Here is an 18617-nt window from a genome sequence, read left to right as displayed (position 1 = left end):
TGAAAGCCTTCCCAGATTTGCTGCGGGAACCTTGTCCCTTAATGTACCCTGAATTTGCATTTGTGAGCTTGAAACCATGGAATTAATATGTTTTTTACTTATTTATTTTAATATGGTGCATTATAGAATACCTGCACAAGAAAAGAAGGAAACTGATCTCACAGTGCTCCACAGTTTTCATGTCCGCAGCTTCTGAAACCTTTAAGACTATTAACTTGCTGGCAGGCTCACAAGGAATTTTAAGGCATCTGTGCCTGTGCTACTTATTTTAAGCTCTGTCTACCAGTGTTACGAAATTTCAAACTCTTTTGAAAGCAAACTCTTTTGACTTTCTTAGTAATTCCATTTCATGTGGTTCTGGCTTTCAGGCAGATTCAAGAGTGACATAATCGCCTTTTTCCACCCACAGGTTTTGCACTGCTGCTGTTGGTAACACCCTTCCACATAATGTGCAACACGAATTTTTGTCTGATTCCATATGCCCAGAAATAGAAGACAGCCCAGCAAAGAGGACTAAAGCAGTTTCTTGGCTTTCTATCAGTCACCATAGGCTGAATGAAGCTTCTTCAGTATTTTTCCTCTCAGTTATTACTTTAGCTACAGTGCAGTTCCTGTCAGTCCAAAGTCATGCTACTTCCAACGGATGTGAACCAATTTCCCAATAAACTTTACCCCTGTTACTGAAGCAGGTATCTTAAATGTCGTAGCAGAGAATAAACAAACAAACCTAAAGTGATCTGTTTGTAATTTTTATTATAGCATTTATGCAAATGCACTCAAAAAAAATTGAATTCTTCAGTTTTATTTTAAAAAATGCTAGAACTTGGCTAGTATGCATTTGTAAGAGCTACTGCAATCATATTTTACATTATTCACAATACTGGATTACATACCAAGCTCCACAGCAGCAGGATAAATATCATAGGGAAAAAGCACTTTCTGGAGTTTGTTACCAACATGTGAGAACTAGAAGCAATCTGCAGTCCTGTCTCACTGTCCAATCTCAGAGTCTCCTGGCTTACCTGAAGAGTACAAGAGTGTTTGTACATGAAATATGGCATGCTAACACAGTGTGAGGAGTATTTCTTTGCCCTCTGACAGTCTCCAGAAATTTTGCTTTTTACGGTTATGCTTTTCATGCTTGGTGAGATTTTTAGGTACTGCACAGCATTGTGGCTACTCAGGTCTCTTGAATCCAGGACTACTGAGAGGCATTGGTTCAGGTCAGCTTCAGGGCAATGTTGCAATGTGTTTCTGGTTAATGGCATGTTTTGTCCAAATTAATGGTTTAGTCCAAATTATGCCCTCCCACCCACCTTGTCAATCTACCCTGAATTCCCTGTCAATCCTATTTTTGCCTACCCCCTGCTTGGAATACCCCTTTGGAAATCCCCTAAAAACTGGACATCTCATTAGTCCATGTGACCCAGTTTCCCCCCCTCATTGGACAATGCCTTTGTGAACCCTACCCTTTACTCCTCCGCAGAATTTCTCCAATTTGCTAATGATTTGTACCCTCCCCATGAACCTACCCCATATTTTGGCTTTTGCACCCTTGCATTTTTGTCTTTTGCTCCAGAATTCCCCAGAGTAATAAATCCTCTTTTATCCTATGCAAAAGACCTCCCCCTCCTCCTTGCCTCCTTAGAATGCAAACTAACAGCAAAAAGCCATAGAGAAATTGCTGTGGCCACACTTCAGGTTTTCTGCTCCCAAGGTGTGACCCACCCCTCAGTGCGGGGCCGTAGTGGCAAAGTGAGTGCAATTCCAGCCTCTGCAACAGGGCAATTTCATAGGCAATTACATTGCTGCTTTAAGAGCTGGCATTGAACTGCCAGGCAATTAAAAAAGCATGTGTCATGCTCAAGGAAACACTAGTCCATGTTCAGAAGAAATGGAGAAGAATGCATCGAGTTATCACCATAAAAAATAAATGATCCAGCCTGGAAAGATATTTCCTTTTCTTCAGCAATGAGCCAATTCTGGGAAAAGATTACAACTGGGCAAAGTGAGGCAGTGATTCAGCATCAGGATGTGCAGTCTAAAGATAGAAGACAGTTCTCATGGGACCTTGTCATACTCAGCTACACTCACAACTCTGCTGGGCCCTCTCCTAAGCTCAGTGCAGCTGAGAGTCATGCCTTTCTCTCACTCCCAGCAGTGAGGGATAACCCATTTGAACAGCTATCTAACAGAAAGAAACCTGTGAGATGGGCTAGAAAATGAGACAAACTGATTGTGATGGCCATCATAGAGTGAAATCCACTGCAACAGGAATTCCATGTGAAATGGAATGATGATTATTTCTTTCTCTAGACTCTGTTCACAGTGCAAGCCAAAGTAACACTTTTGTTTCTGTGCTGAAAATTATCTGGCTAATAAGTTACAACACTTTTAAAAAAGGGATAAATTGAAAATCCTGTAAAATTCTACCTTGATGTTTAAAAGTCCAAGGCACTCTAAAATACATCCTCTTGAGGAAATAGTTAAGTTCTAGGAAGTTTTAACAAATTGATCTGTCCTTTGCTGACAAAATAAAATGAAATATTATTTAGCTGGCTAAGGTCTTAAAATTTTACTTAACTCTGCCTACATTGAGATCTATTTCTTCTAGTAATGCAATTATTGTTAATGGGTTTTCTGATACTAAGAAAGAAAACTGATTTTAGCTGCAGTGGAACTGTGGTCATTTAAAACATTAAATTCACCCATCCACATTAACAGTGACATGAGATATTTTAGTTCGTTGTTAATGACATTACACAAGCACTTTCAAAACTCTTTCACACCCTATATATTTTTACAATACATAAAGACAAGAGAAGCTATGCAAGTATCCAGCTTCTACCATTACCTTATGGCAAAGAGATGATATTTCTCTAGAAAGAAGGGAAGAGTATTTCTAAACAATCAGGTAGAAGATCTATGTGATGATAGGCTGTGTCAATTGAGATTTTCTTTCTGGAGCATTTCAAGGGCAAAAATCCAAAGTGCTTATCCAACCTTCCCAAACAGCCATACATGTGGGAACACTTGGGGCAAGTTCTCAGTTACAATCATCACCCCACACATCTGACATCTGACAGATGTTGGGTTTGTTTAGATTTAGATTGACCCCACACTGGTCAATCTCAATGGAAACCCAAGCCTGAATTGCTGGCTACAGCTGAGCCCACAGAATAAACATTTCCTCTGCTGCATTTAACAACACTCTTGTTAAGATATCTGCTTTTTGATAATATTCTCAAAAATACTGTTAAGAATTTTGCAAAAAACAAAACCTGTACTTATTTAGCAGCATATTTGCACAAAGCTAAAGCTATTTTTTAAAAAATACCCAGTTAATCAATAGACAGAAAATATCAGATCATCCACCCAAACATCTGAACAACTTGTATTGAAAAAATACATTGCAATGAGTGAGTCATGATGAATTGTACTCCATACTGGACAAGTAAAAACTGTATTTATTATAATAATTATTATTGTTAAAGCCATGTTCTCCTCACTTGTTTTTAAAATTCCCTCATGTCCTGCATTTAAAAAGCTGAATTTAGTTCTCAGATTTCAAAAGAACAAAATAAAACAAAGTGAAAGAAGCCCTTGGAAATGCTGGCATTTTAGTATACCTAATAAAAGAACAAATTCCTGTACTAGATATGTTTCAGCAAGTGTCATCAATGTATCAAGTGCTTACACGTCTCTTTTCCCTTTCAGACTTGCAGCTTACTAACTTCAGTGAGGGAAGAAAGAGCAATCTAGCATAATGTACTGAAAATCTTGCTGATAATTTCCAAACAGTTTAACAGAAAGAGTGTTCATGGTACCTACATATTTCTGCATATTATCATTTGGTTCATTTCACTGGTGACATAGAAGAGACTGCATTGTGTTGAGCTGCAGATGACATTTAAATGTTGCTTTTAAACCATGTAAGATTTCTTATTTAAAAGTAAACTTTTAAAGTTTGGGAAAAAAATAATGCTATGAATTAAATCAATTTTACCATCAGTTTCTGCCCCATAAAATATTTTTTTAAGACTTCCTTTCAGATGGAAACAAGACTGTTTCATTCATTCATGGGCAATACTTTGGCTCCATGTGCATTTATATAAGTAAGAAGAATTTTGGACCTCCTTTCTATTACATCAATAAGCTTTTCAATTCCTTTTCTTCCTCCTTGGCTCTCCCAGTATATTTTGTCAAGGAACAAAGACTGGAGCAACTTCTCACGTAAACGCTGGCTCCTCAGAACTGAAACTGCAGATGCAGGGAATCTGGAAAAGCACAAAGAAATTAATCAGTTTTTGCCATTACTCTGAATTGCAGTATTTATGTTGTGGTTTAGCAATCAATTGTACAAATACAGGCTGCAACTCAGCAAAGGAAGTCAAGCATGCCTAATCATATGTATGTTAATTGTATCTTTCACAGCTGTGGGATTACTCACACATTTTTAGATATATCTTGTCAATGTCTTGGGCCAATGATATCTATTCCAGTAGCTTAATGTCTCATACTCAAACTGGGAATAAATTATCAATCCTTTTACAAAATTAATATTTTAAAACTTACTCATTGATTCCTTGTAGTATTTTGAAGTCAAGATTGTCCTCATTTCTGTCAAAGAAACCCTTATTGTCTATAAAGGCCAAGTGCCTTTGGTCATGCCTTCTCTGAACTATGTGTGTCAGATCAACAGCATCCTGATCATTGCATTTCAGCTTCAGTCCTTGCTGCATGCAGAAATCTTCCTTGAGAGGTTTGAATCCACAACAATTTCTGTCTAGTCGATTATAGATCTAAAACAAAGTACAGCAGAGTGCCAAGTGAAAACAATATCAAAGTACTTGAGGCAAAGTGTCACTGTAAGACATTGCTCTCTGACCCAGTTGACAGGAAAGCAAGCTCAGTACAAGTGTAACTAAAAACAGTGAAACAGCATTGAAGACCTGGTCCTCATACCTCAGGTACTGCTAAAAGCAATTTCTCAGACTGTATATTTTGCCCATTTTATAGCAATGATCTATTATGTCAGTAGAAATTCTTTGAAAATAATGGAACAATACCACTGTGTAACTGGAATAACAGAATGGTGAATACAATTCTATTTTCTTTGTCAGAAGCTTTGGGGGTATTTTACATTTTCTCTGCTGGAGAACAATAGAAATAGCACAGTCTGACACACACAGAGGACCTTCATTTTGTGGGATCTATTAGGCTAACAGAATGCAAAATAACTGAAAAGACTAGTGAAGGGCACGACAAACCATCAGAGGCTATAAAATGTAAGAACAATGTATTTATAATCACAGAGCAGCCTCCCTGTGGAATATACTTTTATGACATGATGGTTTAGACTATTTTTTCCCATGCAAAAGCTGGATTATTCATCACATAGCACTTAGCTGGAAAGAGTACATAAATCTGGCCTAACTTTTGTGGTGTAAGTGTTAGGCATCTCTTTTGACTTTGGTCGTTTCTGTTCCCTTTCATAAACAATGACAAGAACAAGGCACATCCAGAGCAATGGATGCCATTTTAGGATAACGATCTAATACAGGAAGGATAAATCACTCCTTGAAAGTGCTTCTACCCCTTGAGAGTAGAAGAGAGTAAATATTCAACATTGCTACAGCCTTGAGCACACAAATAGGCCTGGATTGCCCTTAGAAGTCTCCTCTTGGACTTTTACATGTCCCACCTTTGCCCTGGGCACAGGAGCCCCCATTAATCTCAGGTAGCTCCTGAGTCCTTCAGAGGAGGGGGTGCGTGGGGGTGTTTTGTGCTCCTTGTTCCTGGGTTGTTGTTGAGCTTCCTGCCTGTTAGTCTTGGAGCTGCCTTGTCTGTGCCTAATGCTCACTGGGCTACAAAGAGGGCCTGTGGCTTTCACCATCTTTCTGGCTGGCCTGCCTCTCCTGCTGCTGGCCCTGCCTGCCCTAGAGCTGCCTTTGGCTCCAGCTTATCTTCCCAGAGAGCAGACCTGCTCCCACTAGCAGGTGTTTAGAGACTGGAAGTCTGGTCTGGTGCATCTAGCACTTAACGAGTAGCTCATTAAAGGTCACTCATTTTTTCTCACTCATTGTCCTTTTTTGTTTACTGTGAACTCTTCAAACTGCTCTAAGCAAAAAACCAGTACTGTTTACGTAAGCTTTCTAAAACTACAGTTTTATTTTTGTAACATCCCAGCAACATGAATTGTTAGGACCCCACCTGCTGCAGAACTTCATTGCATATTGGAATGCAAAGGCCAGCTCTTTAATGAAATGAAAGTCTGAGAATTTGTTTGCTTTGATTTTGTTTCGCGTTTTTTATATGTAGTTCTATTCCTAGTTGTATTGCTGACAGTTTTTGTTTCCAAATATCAAAATCCTGGGGAAAGGAACAGACTTCTCTTCCTCTTTCTCCTTTCATGAGCAGCATTCATTACCTGAAGGCTACAGAGCCCCTCTTGCTTTCAGTGTTCTCTCTCCTGGGATCTCTTATTCAATCCATCCAAAGGTAAAAAAGTAAAGCAGACTGCTTCTAGAAAGACTCCTTTGATGTACAGACCTCAGTCCTTTGCACTTCTCTACATCTATTAAATACACAGGGAGATCTTGTTCTTACAGACAGCCTCTTCATGATATCTTGCACCATTTCAGTGCTAAGACACAATGATGGAACACTCTGGAACTGATGCATATAGTTTAGCAGAATTTTCTGTCATACATTTATATACATAAGAGGTCCACACCCCCAAAATTAAAGAATCCATTTTGCTTGAGTTCTTGAAGGAAGCAAGTAAAGGTCAACTACAAGCATTTTATATCCTGCTCCTATGTTTTACAGCATTTAAAACATACATTAGGAAGATCTATTGGAGGTGCCAAACCTATTTTTCTGAGAAAATTATGCTTAACAGAGAATACTTTTCACCAGTATTCTTTATTTCCGAATGACTCATCAAGCACGGGTGTTTTTTTTTTTAATATTGAACGCTTTCTTGGCATTTTTTTTTTGTTTTCAAGTTTTCATATTCTGCTGCTGATAAACTCTGAGGGCTCGCAGATAAAATTGTAGCTTTTAAGAACTATGACAGTCACTTTCACTCACTTTCTGGAATGCATTTTCTTGACTGGTAGCTACTGGAGATATAAATCACTCTGATACCAGCTATTAGTACAAAAGTAATTTGTCTCCTGTCATGTGAAGTTCAATCCTGTTGTATCTTATTTTAACCAATCACTCCTTCTAGATAATAGAAAAGCAGATTTATCATTCATCAGTTGCTGCTCTACTCCTTCTTTACTAAGTCACTGTCTGGGGTTTTTTTAAAAAAAAAAGAAAAATTATCCACTACAACTGTTACCTTGCTCCAGACTGCAGCTCACCAAAATCACTTCAGTCATCTCTTGGGGCTGGGGAGGTACAGGAAGGACCACAGAGTAAACAGAGATTTACAGTTGTGAACACAGTCAAGATCTCTGTTTGGAGAAACAAGGAGTGAAGGAGAAACAGTATGCCTGCCTCAAGGTGAAATAAATCAAGGCAAAAGCCCTTGCTTCCTCCTTAAAAAGAAATTAGTTAGGCTTCCTGCCTGATTATAAGCTGCATTTGGATATTTTAATCATAAGAAATAACCAGAAATAATTTCAAACTATGCAAATACCTCTGGTCCCCATTTAAAAAATTAAATACACTAAAATTACTTTTCCTAAAAATCCTATGTTTGTTTACATGACTTATGAGACAAATAAGTCAGTAAACATTTTACCTGCAAGAGAAAATCAAAGAGTGCCATCTTGGACCACTCATGATGATGGATTCCAGTACAGCCCCATTCAGCTTTGGGAACTTTACCATTCTGCCAGCACTTCTTCTTCAATAGCTGCTGATATTGTCCCCATGTTAACCTCACTGAAGAATGGGTACTGTTATCTGTTGGACTCAGTGAGGAATCCCAGAGGATAACAGGACAGGCTTGACCACCTGAAAAAAGGGAAAAAATATCATTAATATAGTGCAATACTGTAAGTTTTATTTGATTGTTCTTTAGACATTGCCTAAGAATTAGTAATTTACAGATTTGGCAGGAGAACCAGCTAGGGACTAATATCTTGACATTAATGTGGTCTTATCCTACATCCACAACCAGCCACCACAGGAATAGAAGCATAGGCATAGGGCCTTCAGTGTATGGAAGACTTTTTTTCTTTGAAGCAAGAGATTAATGTACAGAAGCATATACTAAACCAAACTGTTAAAAAGTTTCTAGGTAGGTTAAAAGCCTACAATGTCACTGTGAATCAACAATGTAATTTCCCTCTGATTCCAGTGAACTGCTGATTTTAAAGAGCTAGAAACTTATGCCAAAAGTTCTTTGCATAATGGACATAGAGACACCACAAATCTTTCACTCAAAGTGGATTTATTTTACTATTTTTAGTATTTTAAACCTATAATGTATGACTCTGCAGCTCTGAAAGGATATATGAGAATACTAGAGAGTGTGCACTTAGCATGAATAAAAAACTTAACGAGTTTGGGGGGTTTTACCTAGATATGAGATCTGTTTTGTATAGCAGATATTTTAGCCAAATTCTTTAGTTCTTCTGTGTAAAGAATATTCTTCTCTTCCCTGAAACTAAGACAGAGGATTTCTCTTTGGTGAATTCTAGTATTCAGCTTCACTGTGAGAATAAACATTGTCAAATTCAAAATGAGCTTTTCCAGTATAAGAACTGATAAATATATTTCATACAGTATCAAGGAACAGATATATCTATCTTATTAGAAAACTCCTTTTATTCCTGATGCAATGCTACTGCTGCTTAAACTGCTAAGGACCCATGACTGGCAACAGCTTGTACACATTAAGACAAATAAATCTTTTATATTTTGGAGTGTGTAGACAGAAGATCAAAATATGTGTTAGTACATAGAAGAAGAACCATTTAACTGCAAATCTTAACTACTGTTTACTAAAAAGTGTTGGAACATATATAAAGCTTTAAAAATTATTCATATTCATCTTGAAGTTCATTGAACTTAGTCTACACTTTGCAAAATTGCACAGTTAAGTGCAGCCTAAAGTGTCTCTTTGTCTTCCACGTGCCCATGGTGACAGAGACAGATCTGCAAAAAAGCTTTTAGAAACACATGAAGGCAAGAGATCCAGTCCACCTTCTTCAGAAGCAAACCAGACAGAAAATAGCCCATGGAAAACAGGTATCAGTGCCAACAGTGAGGTAGAAGCTGCCAATGTCAATGCTCCATTTGTAAGCAGCCAGGACTGTGAAAAACAACATCCATACAGCTGAATCAAAAAGCAACTTGCTCAAAGGACGCTGACTGCTGTAAAACAGGTAAGAAATGATCTTTGCCTGTACCTAGCACTGAAACGTGCAAAATTCCATCTCCCATTCACCAAACAAGCATGACAGACTGGCCCCACATGCAATCCAGCCCAAGAGAAAAGCCAACTCCTTTCCAAACCAGAATGCACCTGATCTTCTCTCCACCATGGCCTGCACATACAAGGCAGTCCTTCCTTCCAAATCCAACCCAATGACCCACTACCTCTTTAACTTCCCTTCCAGTTGCCCAGTGTTTCCTTAGAAACACAGACTCTGTCTTTCCATTAGGAGCATCAATTGCTCTTTCTTTATGATCAGTATTACCTTTATTAGCACCATGCTCCATAGTCTCCCCCACTGAAAAAGTGAGCTGAGCACTCCTGAAAATCAGGCTTCTCCCTACAGAGGTGCCTGAATAAATAAAACTTATTTGGGAAATCCTACCCACTCCTCCATCTCTCTCACTCTGGCTCTATCACCTACATTGCAGATGATTTCACCCCAGTTAGGTCAGCTATGGGTTAGGCTTCTTTTCCAAGAAAGTTGGAGAAGGTCTATCTAAGCATTGGAAATTCTCACCAAAAAAAGACAGGTTTCCTCAGGACCAAATCTGATGTATTTTTATATCTCCAGTAAAAACTTACGTAACCGTTCATGAGTTCTTCCACAAATCAAATACATAAACAGTTTATTAAGAAAACAAACATCTCTTGTCTACCCAAAAAGGACATGATAAACAATAGCAATATAAATAATTGAAAACTATGAATAATATCATGCCAGTTTCCATTAAGATACAAAAACATTTTTAAAAGGCTATGGTTAAATACAGGAAATGTTTGCATTTCAAAGGAAATGGGAGCAGAAAAGATGATCTAAAAAAAATCATTCAACTCTGTAATATAAATTGGATTACAGGAATATGTAACAGCAGCTTCAGAAAAGAGCTGTGACTCAAATTTTTGACACTTGCAGGAAAAACATGAAGATGCTGAAGTAAAGCAGATAAGGGGTCTGATTCATAGTTGCATGAATTGGCATGACCCCAGTGAAATCAGTGGAGCTTTTCTGATTCAAGCCTCATGAGGATGGGGCTGAAATTACCTGAACAGTGAAGAGACCTACAGTCAGAATTGGGAAGGGTATATGCTTCTTTCCTCGTCAGCTTTACATATTAACACAGAGGGGTGCTGCTTTTCCGTTGCTGCAGCAGCACTGCACTGAATCTCGCCCAGAGCTGATTGCCTTCATTTTGTTTTTATATGCCATTTTAGATCTGTATATCTACTTACCTATCCAAAGGCAATCTTCAAAATTGTATGGGAAAGATTTTTCCAAACTCATGCTGAAACCATCTCCCTAGTAATTCATACATATTTTTGAGTATCAAAACATTTCTAAAAATGTCTTATCTAAGTTGAATAAGCTAACACAGATGAAACCTCAGGCTGCTGAGACTAGACCGCCTCAAGGTACTCAAACTGCTTCATGTGCTGCTTGGTGATGTATCACTGCATGGCTTCTTCAACACAGGCATCATCTTACATTTCCACACGCCACATCACTTTGAAAATAAACGGTATGCTTCTCATGTGGTTAGGAATCACTTTTTGCTCTTGCAAACATTACTCTAATCTTGTGCTCTGACTTATAACTACAACACTTTTTCTAACTTCCTCAAAAGAAAGCATTTTCAAATATGCCCAGAAGATAACACTAACACCAGAAAATCTTTCATGAGATAGTTAAAGCCCTTTCTCAAACTCACCATTGTTCACTGCAAGGCAGTACATCTTACCACTGGCATATTTGCAAGAAGAGTTTAAATGTCCATGTATTAGAAATAAAGGATTATTCAGTGTGGAAAATGAGAGGGACTAGCACACAGAGCACGATTTTGAGAGTTTTAAGTTTTTTAGGGAAAATACAAGGAACATAAGCAGAAAGTAGAGAGAAGTTGGGTCATTTATTTTTCTGTCTTCCCTACGCGCTTCATTGCAATGTCAGTATTAATGAATGCATGAAATGTGCATTAGTTGCTCTCTAAACTGTGGCCTGTATTATTGCCTGTATATGAACTTCTCTACCCAACAGAATACTGGAAATATGCCTCTTGTACCTCTTTGAGAGGTACAACACTATGTGGAAGTATTTTAGAACACTCAGAAAGCATAAAGCCGTGTTAGGTTTTTATTCTTTGCCCTGACATTGGTGATTCAAATTGCATAATTTTTGATGGGATGATAAGAGCAGGCTGATAGCACAGGGTATAAGACAGAAAAATCTAGGACACCTTTTATGATCATGCAGAGGCCAGTAAAGCAAAATAAGTGCAACCAGTGGAGCTATCATATCATTCATGTATTTGCATTAAATCAACCATGAAAGGTGTTTCTTGCATGTTTGGGGGGAAAAAGGAGGCTCTGGACAAATAGTGGATTGAGTACACCAGTGCATATTCTCAGTTTAGTCAGACTCAGGATATCAGAAAACCAGAGCGGAAGAGAAGTAGTCATGAGCCCACAGTAGTTCAGTCCCTCAGCAAGTGGTGCAACAAAACTGCATAGCAACAGCTATTGTACCAAAAGCTGAACAAAGAGCCCAGCCTCGCTGCTGCTATCCAAGGAGCCAGAGCAGGATCCCTTTAGCTGTCAGCTGAGACAGAGAAGCCAGCCTGCCCCAGCTCACGAACTCCAGCTCCAGCTAAAGCCTAACAAATATTGCCACCGTCCCAAACCACAAATGCATTGCTGAGCTGGAGGCCATACATGCAGGCATTTGACTTAGCTCCTGTGCAAAAGCCATTAAGCAAGGTCGCCAAGCAAGGTCACTTATGTCTCTTCTATTCCTCAGGTTAAGGTTATGAAATCATGAAATTTCTTAATGCTGTAGTATTAATGTGACCGTCCCAAAACTCAGACACATAAGGGTCAGCCTTCATTTATTCCACAATAGACACAATTTTATGATTATTTCTTGGTGTTTTACAAACTTCTTTTTATAGGTGTTTGGAGACATTTTTCACATCTCAGGTAGTAATGGAAATAATGAATGACTGCCTGTGTATGCACGAAATCATGCTCTTTTAGACTGTTATGCCCAGCTCAAATGGGCTTTTCCTACCTATACTACTCAGTATACTACTTTTTACATTCAGTCAATTAATTGTAAAAGTATGAGAGAAAGAGTTATCATACCTGATTTTTCTATCCAGGATGGATGATGGAGAAATCAGATAAGCCACAAAAACAATCAGTTAACACTTAAAAGGGTTTACAATTAACTAGGGAAGGTGAGGGCAGCAGATAGGGAACTTGAATACAGTATTTTGCTGGACTTTAAAAAAGTCAGTGTCAGATCTGTGGGAATAAGGGGAAATAAAACCTGTACAGGGATTTACTAAGTAGTTCTTTGAAACCGCTTTTGACAAAATGAATGACAGTTTTGAAAAGCCCGTTTTTTATGATTTTAATGCTACATCAAACATGTCTTGTTGGATCACATCACAACTGAGGCAAGCTAAAGGGATGTGTCAGGGAGAGAGATATGTCAGCCTAGAAATAGTGTACATTCATACACACATGCACAGTATCTAATCCGGGAATGCTTGCTTTCCCTTGTGAATAACTGATTCACACAAGCCACTCTGTAAATACTTTACAGAGCCAACCTATCTTAGCTTAAACATATAGGCCATTTAAATGAGCTAATTGTTCATGTTATTTTTAAGAATTATATTTTTGTTCATTTTCCTAGCACAAATATTTTCACATTATGCCAGACACAAGCATGTAAATACTAAAGAGCTCAAGTAGTCATTAGGCATCTGAGTTCCAGCATATTTCCAGGCTAAAGAAATCATGAGAGACAAGGTGCAGTCACTGTTCCAAATGCTCTGTTCAGCCTTTAGCTGGAAAAAGTGAGACTAAAATAGTGTTATTTCTCTTCCCATCACCTAGCAACACTCCTCTTGCAATAGGAACTTAGCCAGTTATGAGGAAAAGAAAATTAGAGGGCAGAATGAGACACTCTGTCCCAGACAGTCCAAAACATACTGTAAGGTGACAGACAGTGAGCAACATAGTGCACAATTAGCCTAATAGCAGTTTTCCAAGGTTTGCAGTCTGTCATCTCTGCAGCCACACTGTGCAGAGTTCCCCCAGCCGAACTACCTTAATGCCTTATGACAGCTCTATAGCAATAGATCTTGTTCCTAAAAATAAAATAGGCATAATGTATCTTCCATGCCCTGCAAGTATGAATAATATTCAGAAGCCTCCAAACTGTTGTTCCTAGAGATTCATTCCCATTGTTGTACAGGCTGCCAAAGGGAAGGTTTACAAAGCAGGAAGACACTGGAGATCATGAGGCTGTCTTCCTGCTGTCAGACTTTAGAAAATCATTCTAGCATTACTTTTCTTTTTAAGAAACACAGAATGATATAAAAATATTTGGTATAATCTGATTCCAAGCAAGAAACAAACAGCAAAAAACACAGCTAGCTACTTTTCCAATGATTCACTAAAACGCAACACAGTCCTTTTGAATTTGCAACTGTACAAAAATAGGACTTATGCTGAAGACATTTAAGAAGGTAGCAATTTTAAAGTAGGCTTCTAACTCACATTACGTGTCTGAATGCTACCTTTAATTTCACTAAAGCTTAAAAATCAACATTTTAATTGGAAATTCTATACTAATCATGTAACAAGCATATTGAAATATTTATTGTGTGTTTCTTTGGATAATATAGAGATGTGTATAGTGAACCTCAAAATGTACAGCAGAATTCACTGAAATGTAGTTTGATTGGGTTTTAACTACCAGAGGAAAAGGAAGCATTTTTAAAAAATGTTTTCGTTCCCAAGGGGATTAGTGCCATGAAAGAAGATTCAAGCTTCTGCAGGCAGGTACCCCTCTGAGTAGATTATCTGACCTCATTCCTACCACCTGAGAGATGAATTTTTGTGACAAGTTCCAACAGTATTTTACTAAAGTCGATTCTGAAAGATGTGAAGTTGATTTTAAAAAATCAGAAATACCTATGGAATCACAGAGATTCTGTAATCTCCTTCACTAGTTTCACTTCAGGCAGTCTGTACAATGTCATGCAATCTACAGACTGCTCTTTCTCTTTTTCTTGTTCCAGAATCGTGAGGAAACTATTACTGCCCTCAGTAACTCTATGATATTTGATGCAAACTTTGGAGCATTCATGCTTTGGACAGGATAACTGCACTGCAGAAGTTACACACAGACACTGGCTTAATTTCCCTGTAACAATGGGGTTAGTTTTCGGGTTTGCAGGAGTTAAAGGGGGTGGCTGCTGCTGCCCCATGGCTAAAGCTGAGCAGGAAGGAAATCTCTGCACCCCACCTGCAAGTTGAAAACCACACGAATGTGTTACCTTGGAAGAACTCTGATCTCCTGCTTACAGAAGGTAAGCTCCTGTTTAGCCCCAAGATCCTGTCCAAATGAAAGGCAAAAACCTCACTCATGTCGAGAGGTCTTTTGACAATTCCACAGTGTCCTTGACTACAAGCAGTTCCTGTAGTGCTGGGACCTCTTGCAAATACTACCAGGACTGCTTTGTGCGAAGGTACTTCTTGAATGCTCTCTATGGGAGAGTCTGCCAGCATGCGCATGTTTAGGATGTCATCTTTGCTCATCCATGAGGGAGGGCTCTCGCTGTAAATCCTGATATTGCTTTCCTCAGACTGGAGTTGTGCCTTTACAGCTCCAGAAATCTTCCCAGGTCTCTGGTGACTTCTCTCCCTGATACCAATTCCTTTATGCCTGCGTTCATCCAGTTGGTACTTTCTTGCCTCCAGAGAGATCGCTGCTCCCATTGTGCCTGCGGCATGTGTGGCCCGCCCTTGCTGTTGGGCAAAGGCCTCTTCCCAGCCCATAAAATTGGCTTTTGATAAGTGCTGCCCATAGGACAACGGGATTGCATTTTTCTTCCTGCGCTTTGGCTTCACTGTGCCCCTGATGTTGGCAGGCTTGCTGCGTTTGGACCGCAGGGTGATATAAACTACATTGGGTGGCAGCAAGGTCCCATTGCTACCAAGCTGGGGTTCCTGGAAATTGGGTGGTGACAGGGTGCCATCCAGTGGGATGCCCAGAAAAGGAGTTTGAGCTGCATCTTGGAGACTCCTGGAACTGATCTTTTGATGTCCTCCTTTGTGCTGCGGTAAAATATGACCCACTTGGCTGACAAGGAATCCCAGGTAGATCACACACGCAGTACCCACTAGCAGATTCCTCCTTGTCCTTGGGCGCCGGCAAGTCCAGAGCCTCAGCACCCGTGAGGGCCACAGGCAGCAAATAAACAAGTTTTTGATTTTACTTGGCTGATCAAAAGGGGTCATTTCTCTAGTGAATCCACATGATGAAAACAGCATAAAGTCTTCTGTACATTCCAGCCAGGATGATGATGCATGATTTCCCTTCCCCAATTTCTATTTCTCCTTTTCCAAGTAGTTTCCAGCATGGGTGATGGACAGAGGCTACTGATATGCCTGGGAAAGTGGTCAGCACTAAGGATGCTGACACTCCACCTTCTCAAACTGTTAAATTCTTATCAGCCACCACGGGGGAAGTGATTGGCTTCAGAGAATGAATGGAGCCAGCTGTGTAAGCAAAGTTTACTGACTTGTAGTCTAAAAGATCTATGTATCTTCTTTACAAACTGCAAAAAGAAAATAGTAGCATTTCCTTTCATTACTCACACATAGCATTTGTGGCTCTGTATTTTTCAGAGAAAATAAGTTCTACATGAGACAGTATGCATGTAAGAATTTGTCAGGATACATATTTTACTTTCTCATTACAGTATAAATCAAACATCAAAACCTGTACTAAACACAGGCTCAATTTTCAATCTCGGCTGGATGTATTCCAGTATTAGAAGAAATGCTTATCAAACCCAGATCATTATCTTTTTCTTATGAAACAAAGTCTTCACTAAGCCTCATGTTATGGAAATGCTGTAAATGGTCCAAATATAAAGCAGTGACTAGTAGTTAAATATGCACATATTCACAAATATAAAAATATATTAGCAGTGCCAAATTTCCCTAGTTGACTATAAATATAGTTCCCATAATTCATAAACACACATTAAAACTGAAAGATGGTTAATCCTCTTCACTCTTGTGAAGCCATAAAAAGAGTCTAGCTATATAGTTTTTAAAATAAAATTACAATGGCTTATATATCCTTTCCAAGAAACAAAGTATAAGCACACATTGCATATATATTGCTATAAAAATAAATTTTCTTACCTATTCAGCTTGACACATCCTTTGTTCTGGTAAACTCCTTAGGTTAATAAAAGTAACTGAGTAAAAGCTGGCATCTAAAACATATTTTACTTTTAAGTATGATTCACATTTAGGTATTTCATTGCAAGCTAAGAACTGTTGAGAAGCTAACTTTACTGAGAGGTGCTTGCATATGAATTGCTATAAACTTACATGAACCTCACGTTATTAAAAAAAACCAAACTAAACAACTCCACACACAAAACCACAGCAACTTCTATTTTAAATTCGGTAATGAAAAGTCCTGTGAAGTATGTGCCTTTCAAAAGTGCATTCCATCTATTTCTAAATCCTGAGGGCCCTCTAGTGCACTGCATGTAACTGTACTGAAGAAATTCCCTTTCTTGCATTTAGTTTTTTGGGGGGTCTTGAGTTTGAAATATCACCCACTCCCTGGATTTTTGAACTTTTGGGAATCATATATTGTTGTGATGAGAAGCGAAAAAACAGATAGCCAACTTAAAAATGCTATTGATATGCTACTAAACAGCTCAGGAGTGTCTCCTATTTGTGCTTTCTGGAACAAGGCATAGCATAGTCCCTGTACAGCTGGAAAAGCTGGGGCAGACGAAAGTTAAGGGCAAACCTCTGACTTCTGACTACTTTCCTAGTCTAAGATAATAAAATGTATATGTTCACTGTAATTCAAAGAATGGAGATATTATCTTCTCCATAGCCAACACTACAGGAGAATAGACAGTTATGTTAGCTTATGTTTCATATTTGTCCAATATGAATTTATAAAACTTTGTGAGCGTATTTTTTTTTCCATAAGCCATCACTTACCTTTATGTCTAAATATGTACTCTCAATTTAAAATTTCAGTATCAGTCCCATTACCGTATCCATGTATCCGTGCCCATTACCAGTAAAAGAGCCTTCCTGTCACCTGTTTTTTCTAAATCTGAGTTTTTGGAGGAATTGGAATTGTAAGAAATCTCTTCATCCACTTCAGTTCTTCTTTCTTTTTAGTTCAAATTTGACTGATGGGACATAAACAAAGAGAATTTATTCCAAAAGCTCCAGACAAGTTGCTTGAATTGTTTTCAAATACCCAGTTCCTGCAAGTACACAGCACCTGTTATATAATATTATAACATATATATATTTTATATATATTATATATTATAATACTATAACCAAGCAGCACCAAAGCACTGTACATTCCAGTTACTAACAGCTCTCCTCTGCTACAACATTTCTCTGAAATCCTCTGTAATCTACATAATCTTTCTACTGCCACTCTTTAAAGATTATCTGGAGGAAGTTAAAAAAGAATATAGAGAGTTTTTCTTCACTTCTCATTTCATTTGTAGCCTTGAAATCGTAATGTGGTATACACATTGATGTACAGTGTGGACTGCTGGGTTTTTTTGAGGCTTTCTAAATGTGATAACACCAATAGTATTTCCTTTATTTCTCATGTTCATGATAGAGAACTCAGGTACTGGTATGATCTTTGGAACGGAGGTGGTAGAAAATCAACTAAATAGAATACAGTATCTTATTAGTTTAACACGTTTGCCTCTAATTTTGGATTTTTAAAAGGCAAAATATGAAGTGACTGGTGTACATCTCCAGCACCCTAGCAGATACCATAAAACAAGGAAGACTGAAGCAACTATGGAGTTGTCTGGAAAAAAACCCACATTTTATCGTGTTTCACAAGAAACAAAGGAAATGGGTTTTGTTTAGGTGGGTACTATTCTTCTTTCTGGAATCATTCTAACCAAAAGCTGCAGCAAAGCACTAAAGGGCACTACTAAGCTGAAACAGTACTTCTTCTGTGGTCATAAATTATTTAAGACAAACTTTCAGGACAGCAGTTGTTGTCTGACCAAATTCTGGCCTACATTATTTCACTTTGCTACCTACAGCTAGCCTGTAATATCTCTCAGATTTTGTATTTGTTCCTTGCTGTAAACTATAATATTGCCATCTGCATCCATTAAAT

The 18617-nt window shown here is 38.4% G+C and overlaps 1 protein-coding gene across 1 annotated transcript; it reads right to left on the bottom strand.

The window, feature by feature from the left end:
• Positions 1–3196: 3196 nt before the first annotated feature.
• On the bottom strand, positions 3197–16903 carry GASK1B (golgi associated kinase 1B). The gene is made up of 5 exons (XM_014883686.2): positions 16625–16903; positions 14746–16029; positions 7757–7971; positions 4576–4802; positions 3197–4277 (listed from the first exon to the last, which is right to left on the bottom strand). The coding sequence occupies exons 2-5, from the start codon at positions 15740–15742 to the stop codon at positions 4070–4072; spliced, it is 1647 nt and encodes a 548-aa protein (XP_014739172.1). The 5' UTR covers positions 15743–16029; positions 16625–16903; the 3' UTR covers positions 3197–4069.
• Positions 16904–18617: the final 1714 nt, after the last annotated feature.

This window comes from Sturnus vulgaris, chromosome 4 (genome assembly GCF_052056855.1).
Source record: "Sturnus vulgaris isolate bStuVul1 chromosome 4, bStuVul1.hap1, whole genome shotgun sequence".
In the NCBI taxonomy this organism is placed as follows: domain Eukaryota; kingdom Metazoa; phylum Chordata; class Aves; order Passeriformes; family Sturnidae; genus Sturnus; species Sturnus vulgaris.
The sequence above is the reverse complement of the archived record's forward strand: the minus strand, read 5'-3'. Positions and strand labels throughout refer to the sequence as shown.

What these genes read in the sequence shown, in the direction of transcription:
- GASK1B (XM_014883686.2), bottom strand. Translation starts at nt 15,742, where the DNA reads ATGCTGTTTTCATCATGTGGATTCACTAGAGAAATGACCCCTTTTGAT. An exon ending in TCTTTGATTTTCTCTTGCAG is followed by an intron (nt 4,803 to 7,756) that starts GTAAAATGTTTA and finishes ACTTTGTTTTAG; the next exon opens with ATCTATAATCGACTAGACAG. An exon ending in ATACTACAAGGAATCAATGA is followed by an intron (nt 4,278 to 4,575) that starts GTAAGTTTTAAA and finishes GTGCTTTTCCAG; the next exon opens with ATTCCCTGCATCTGCAGTTT.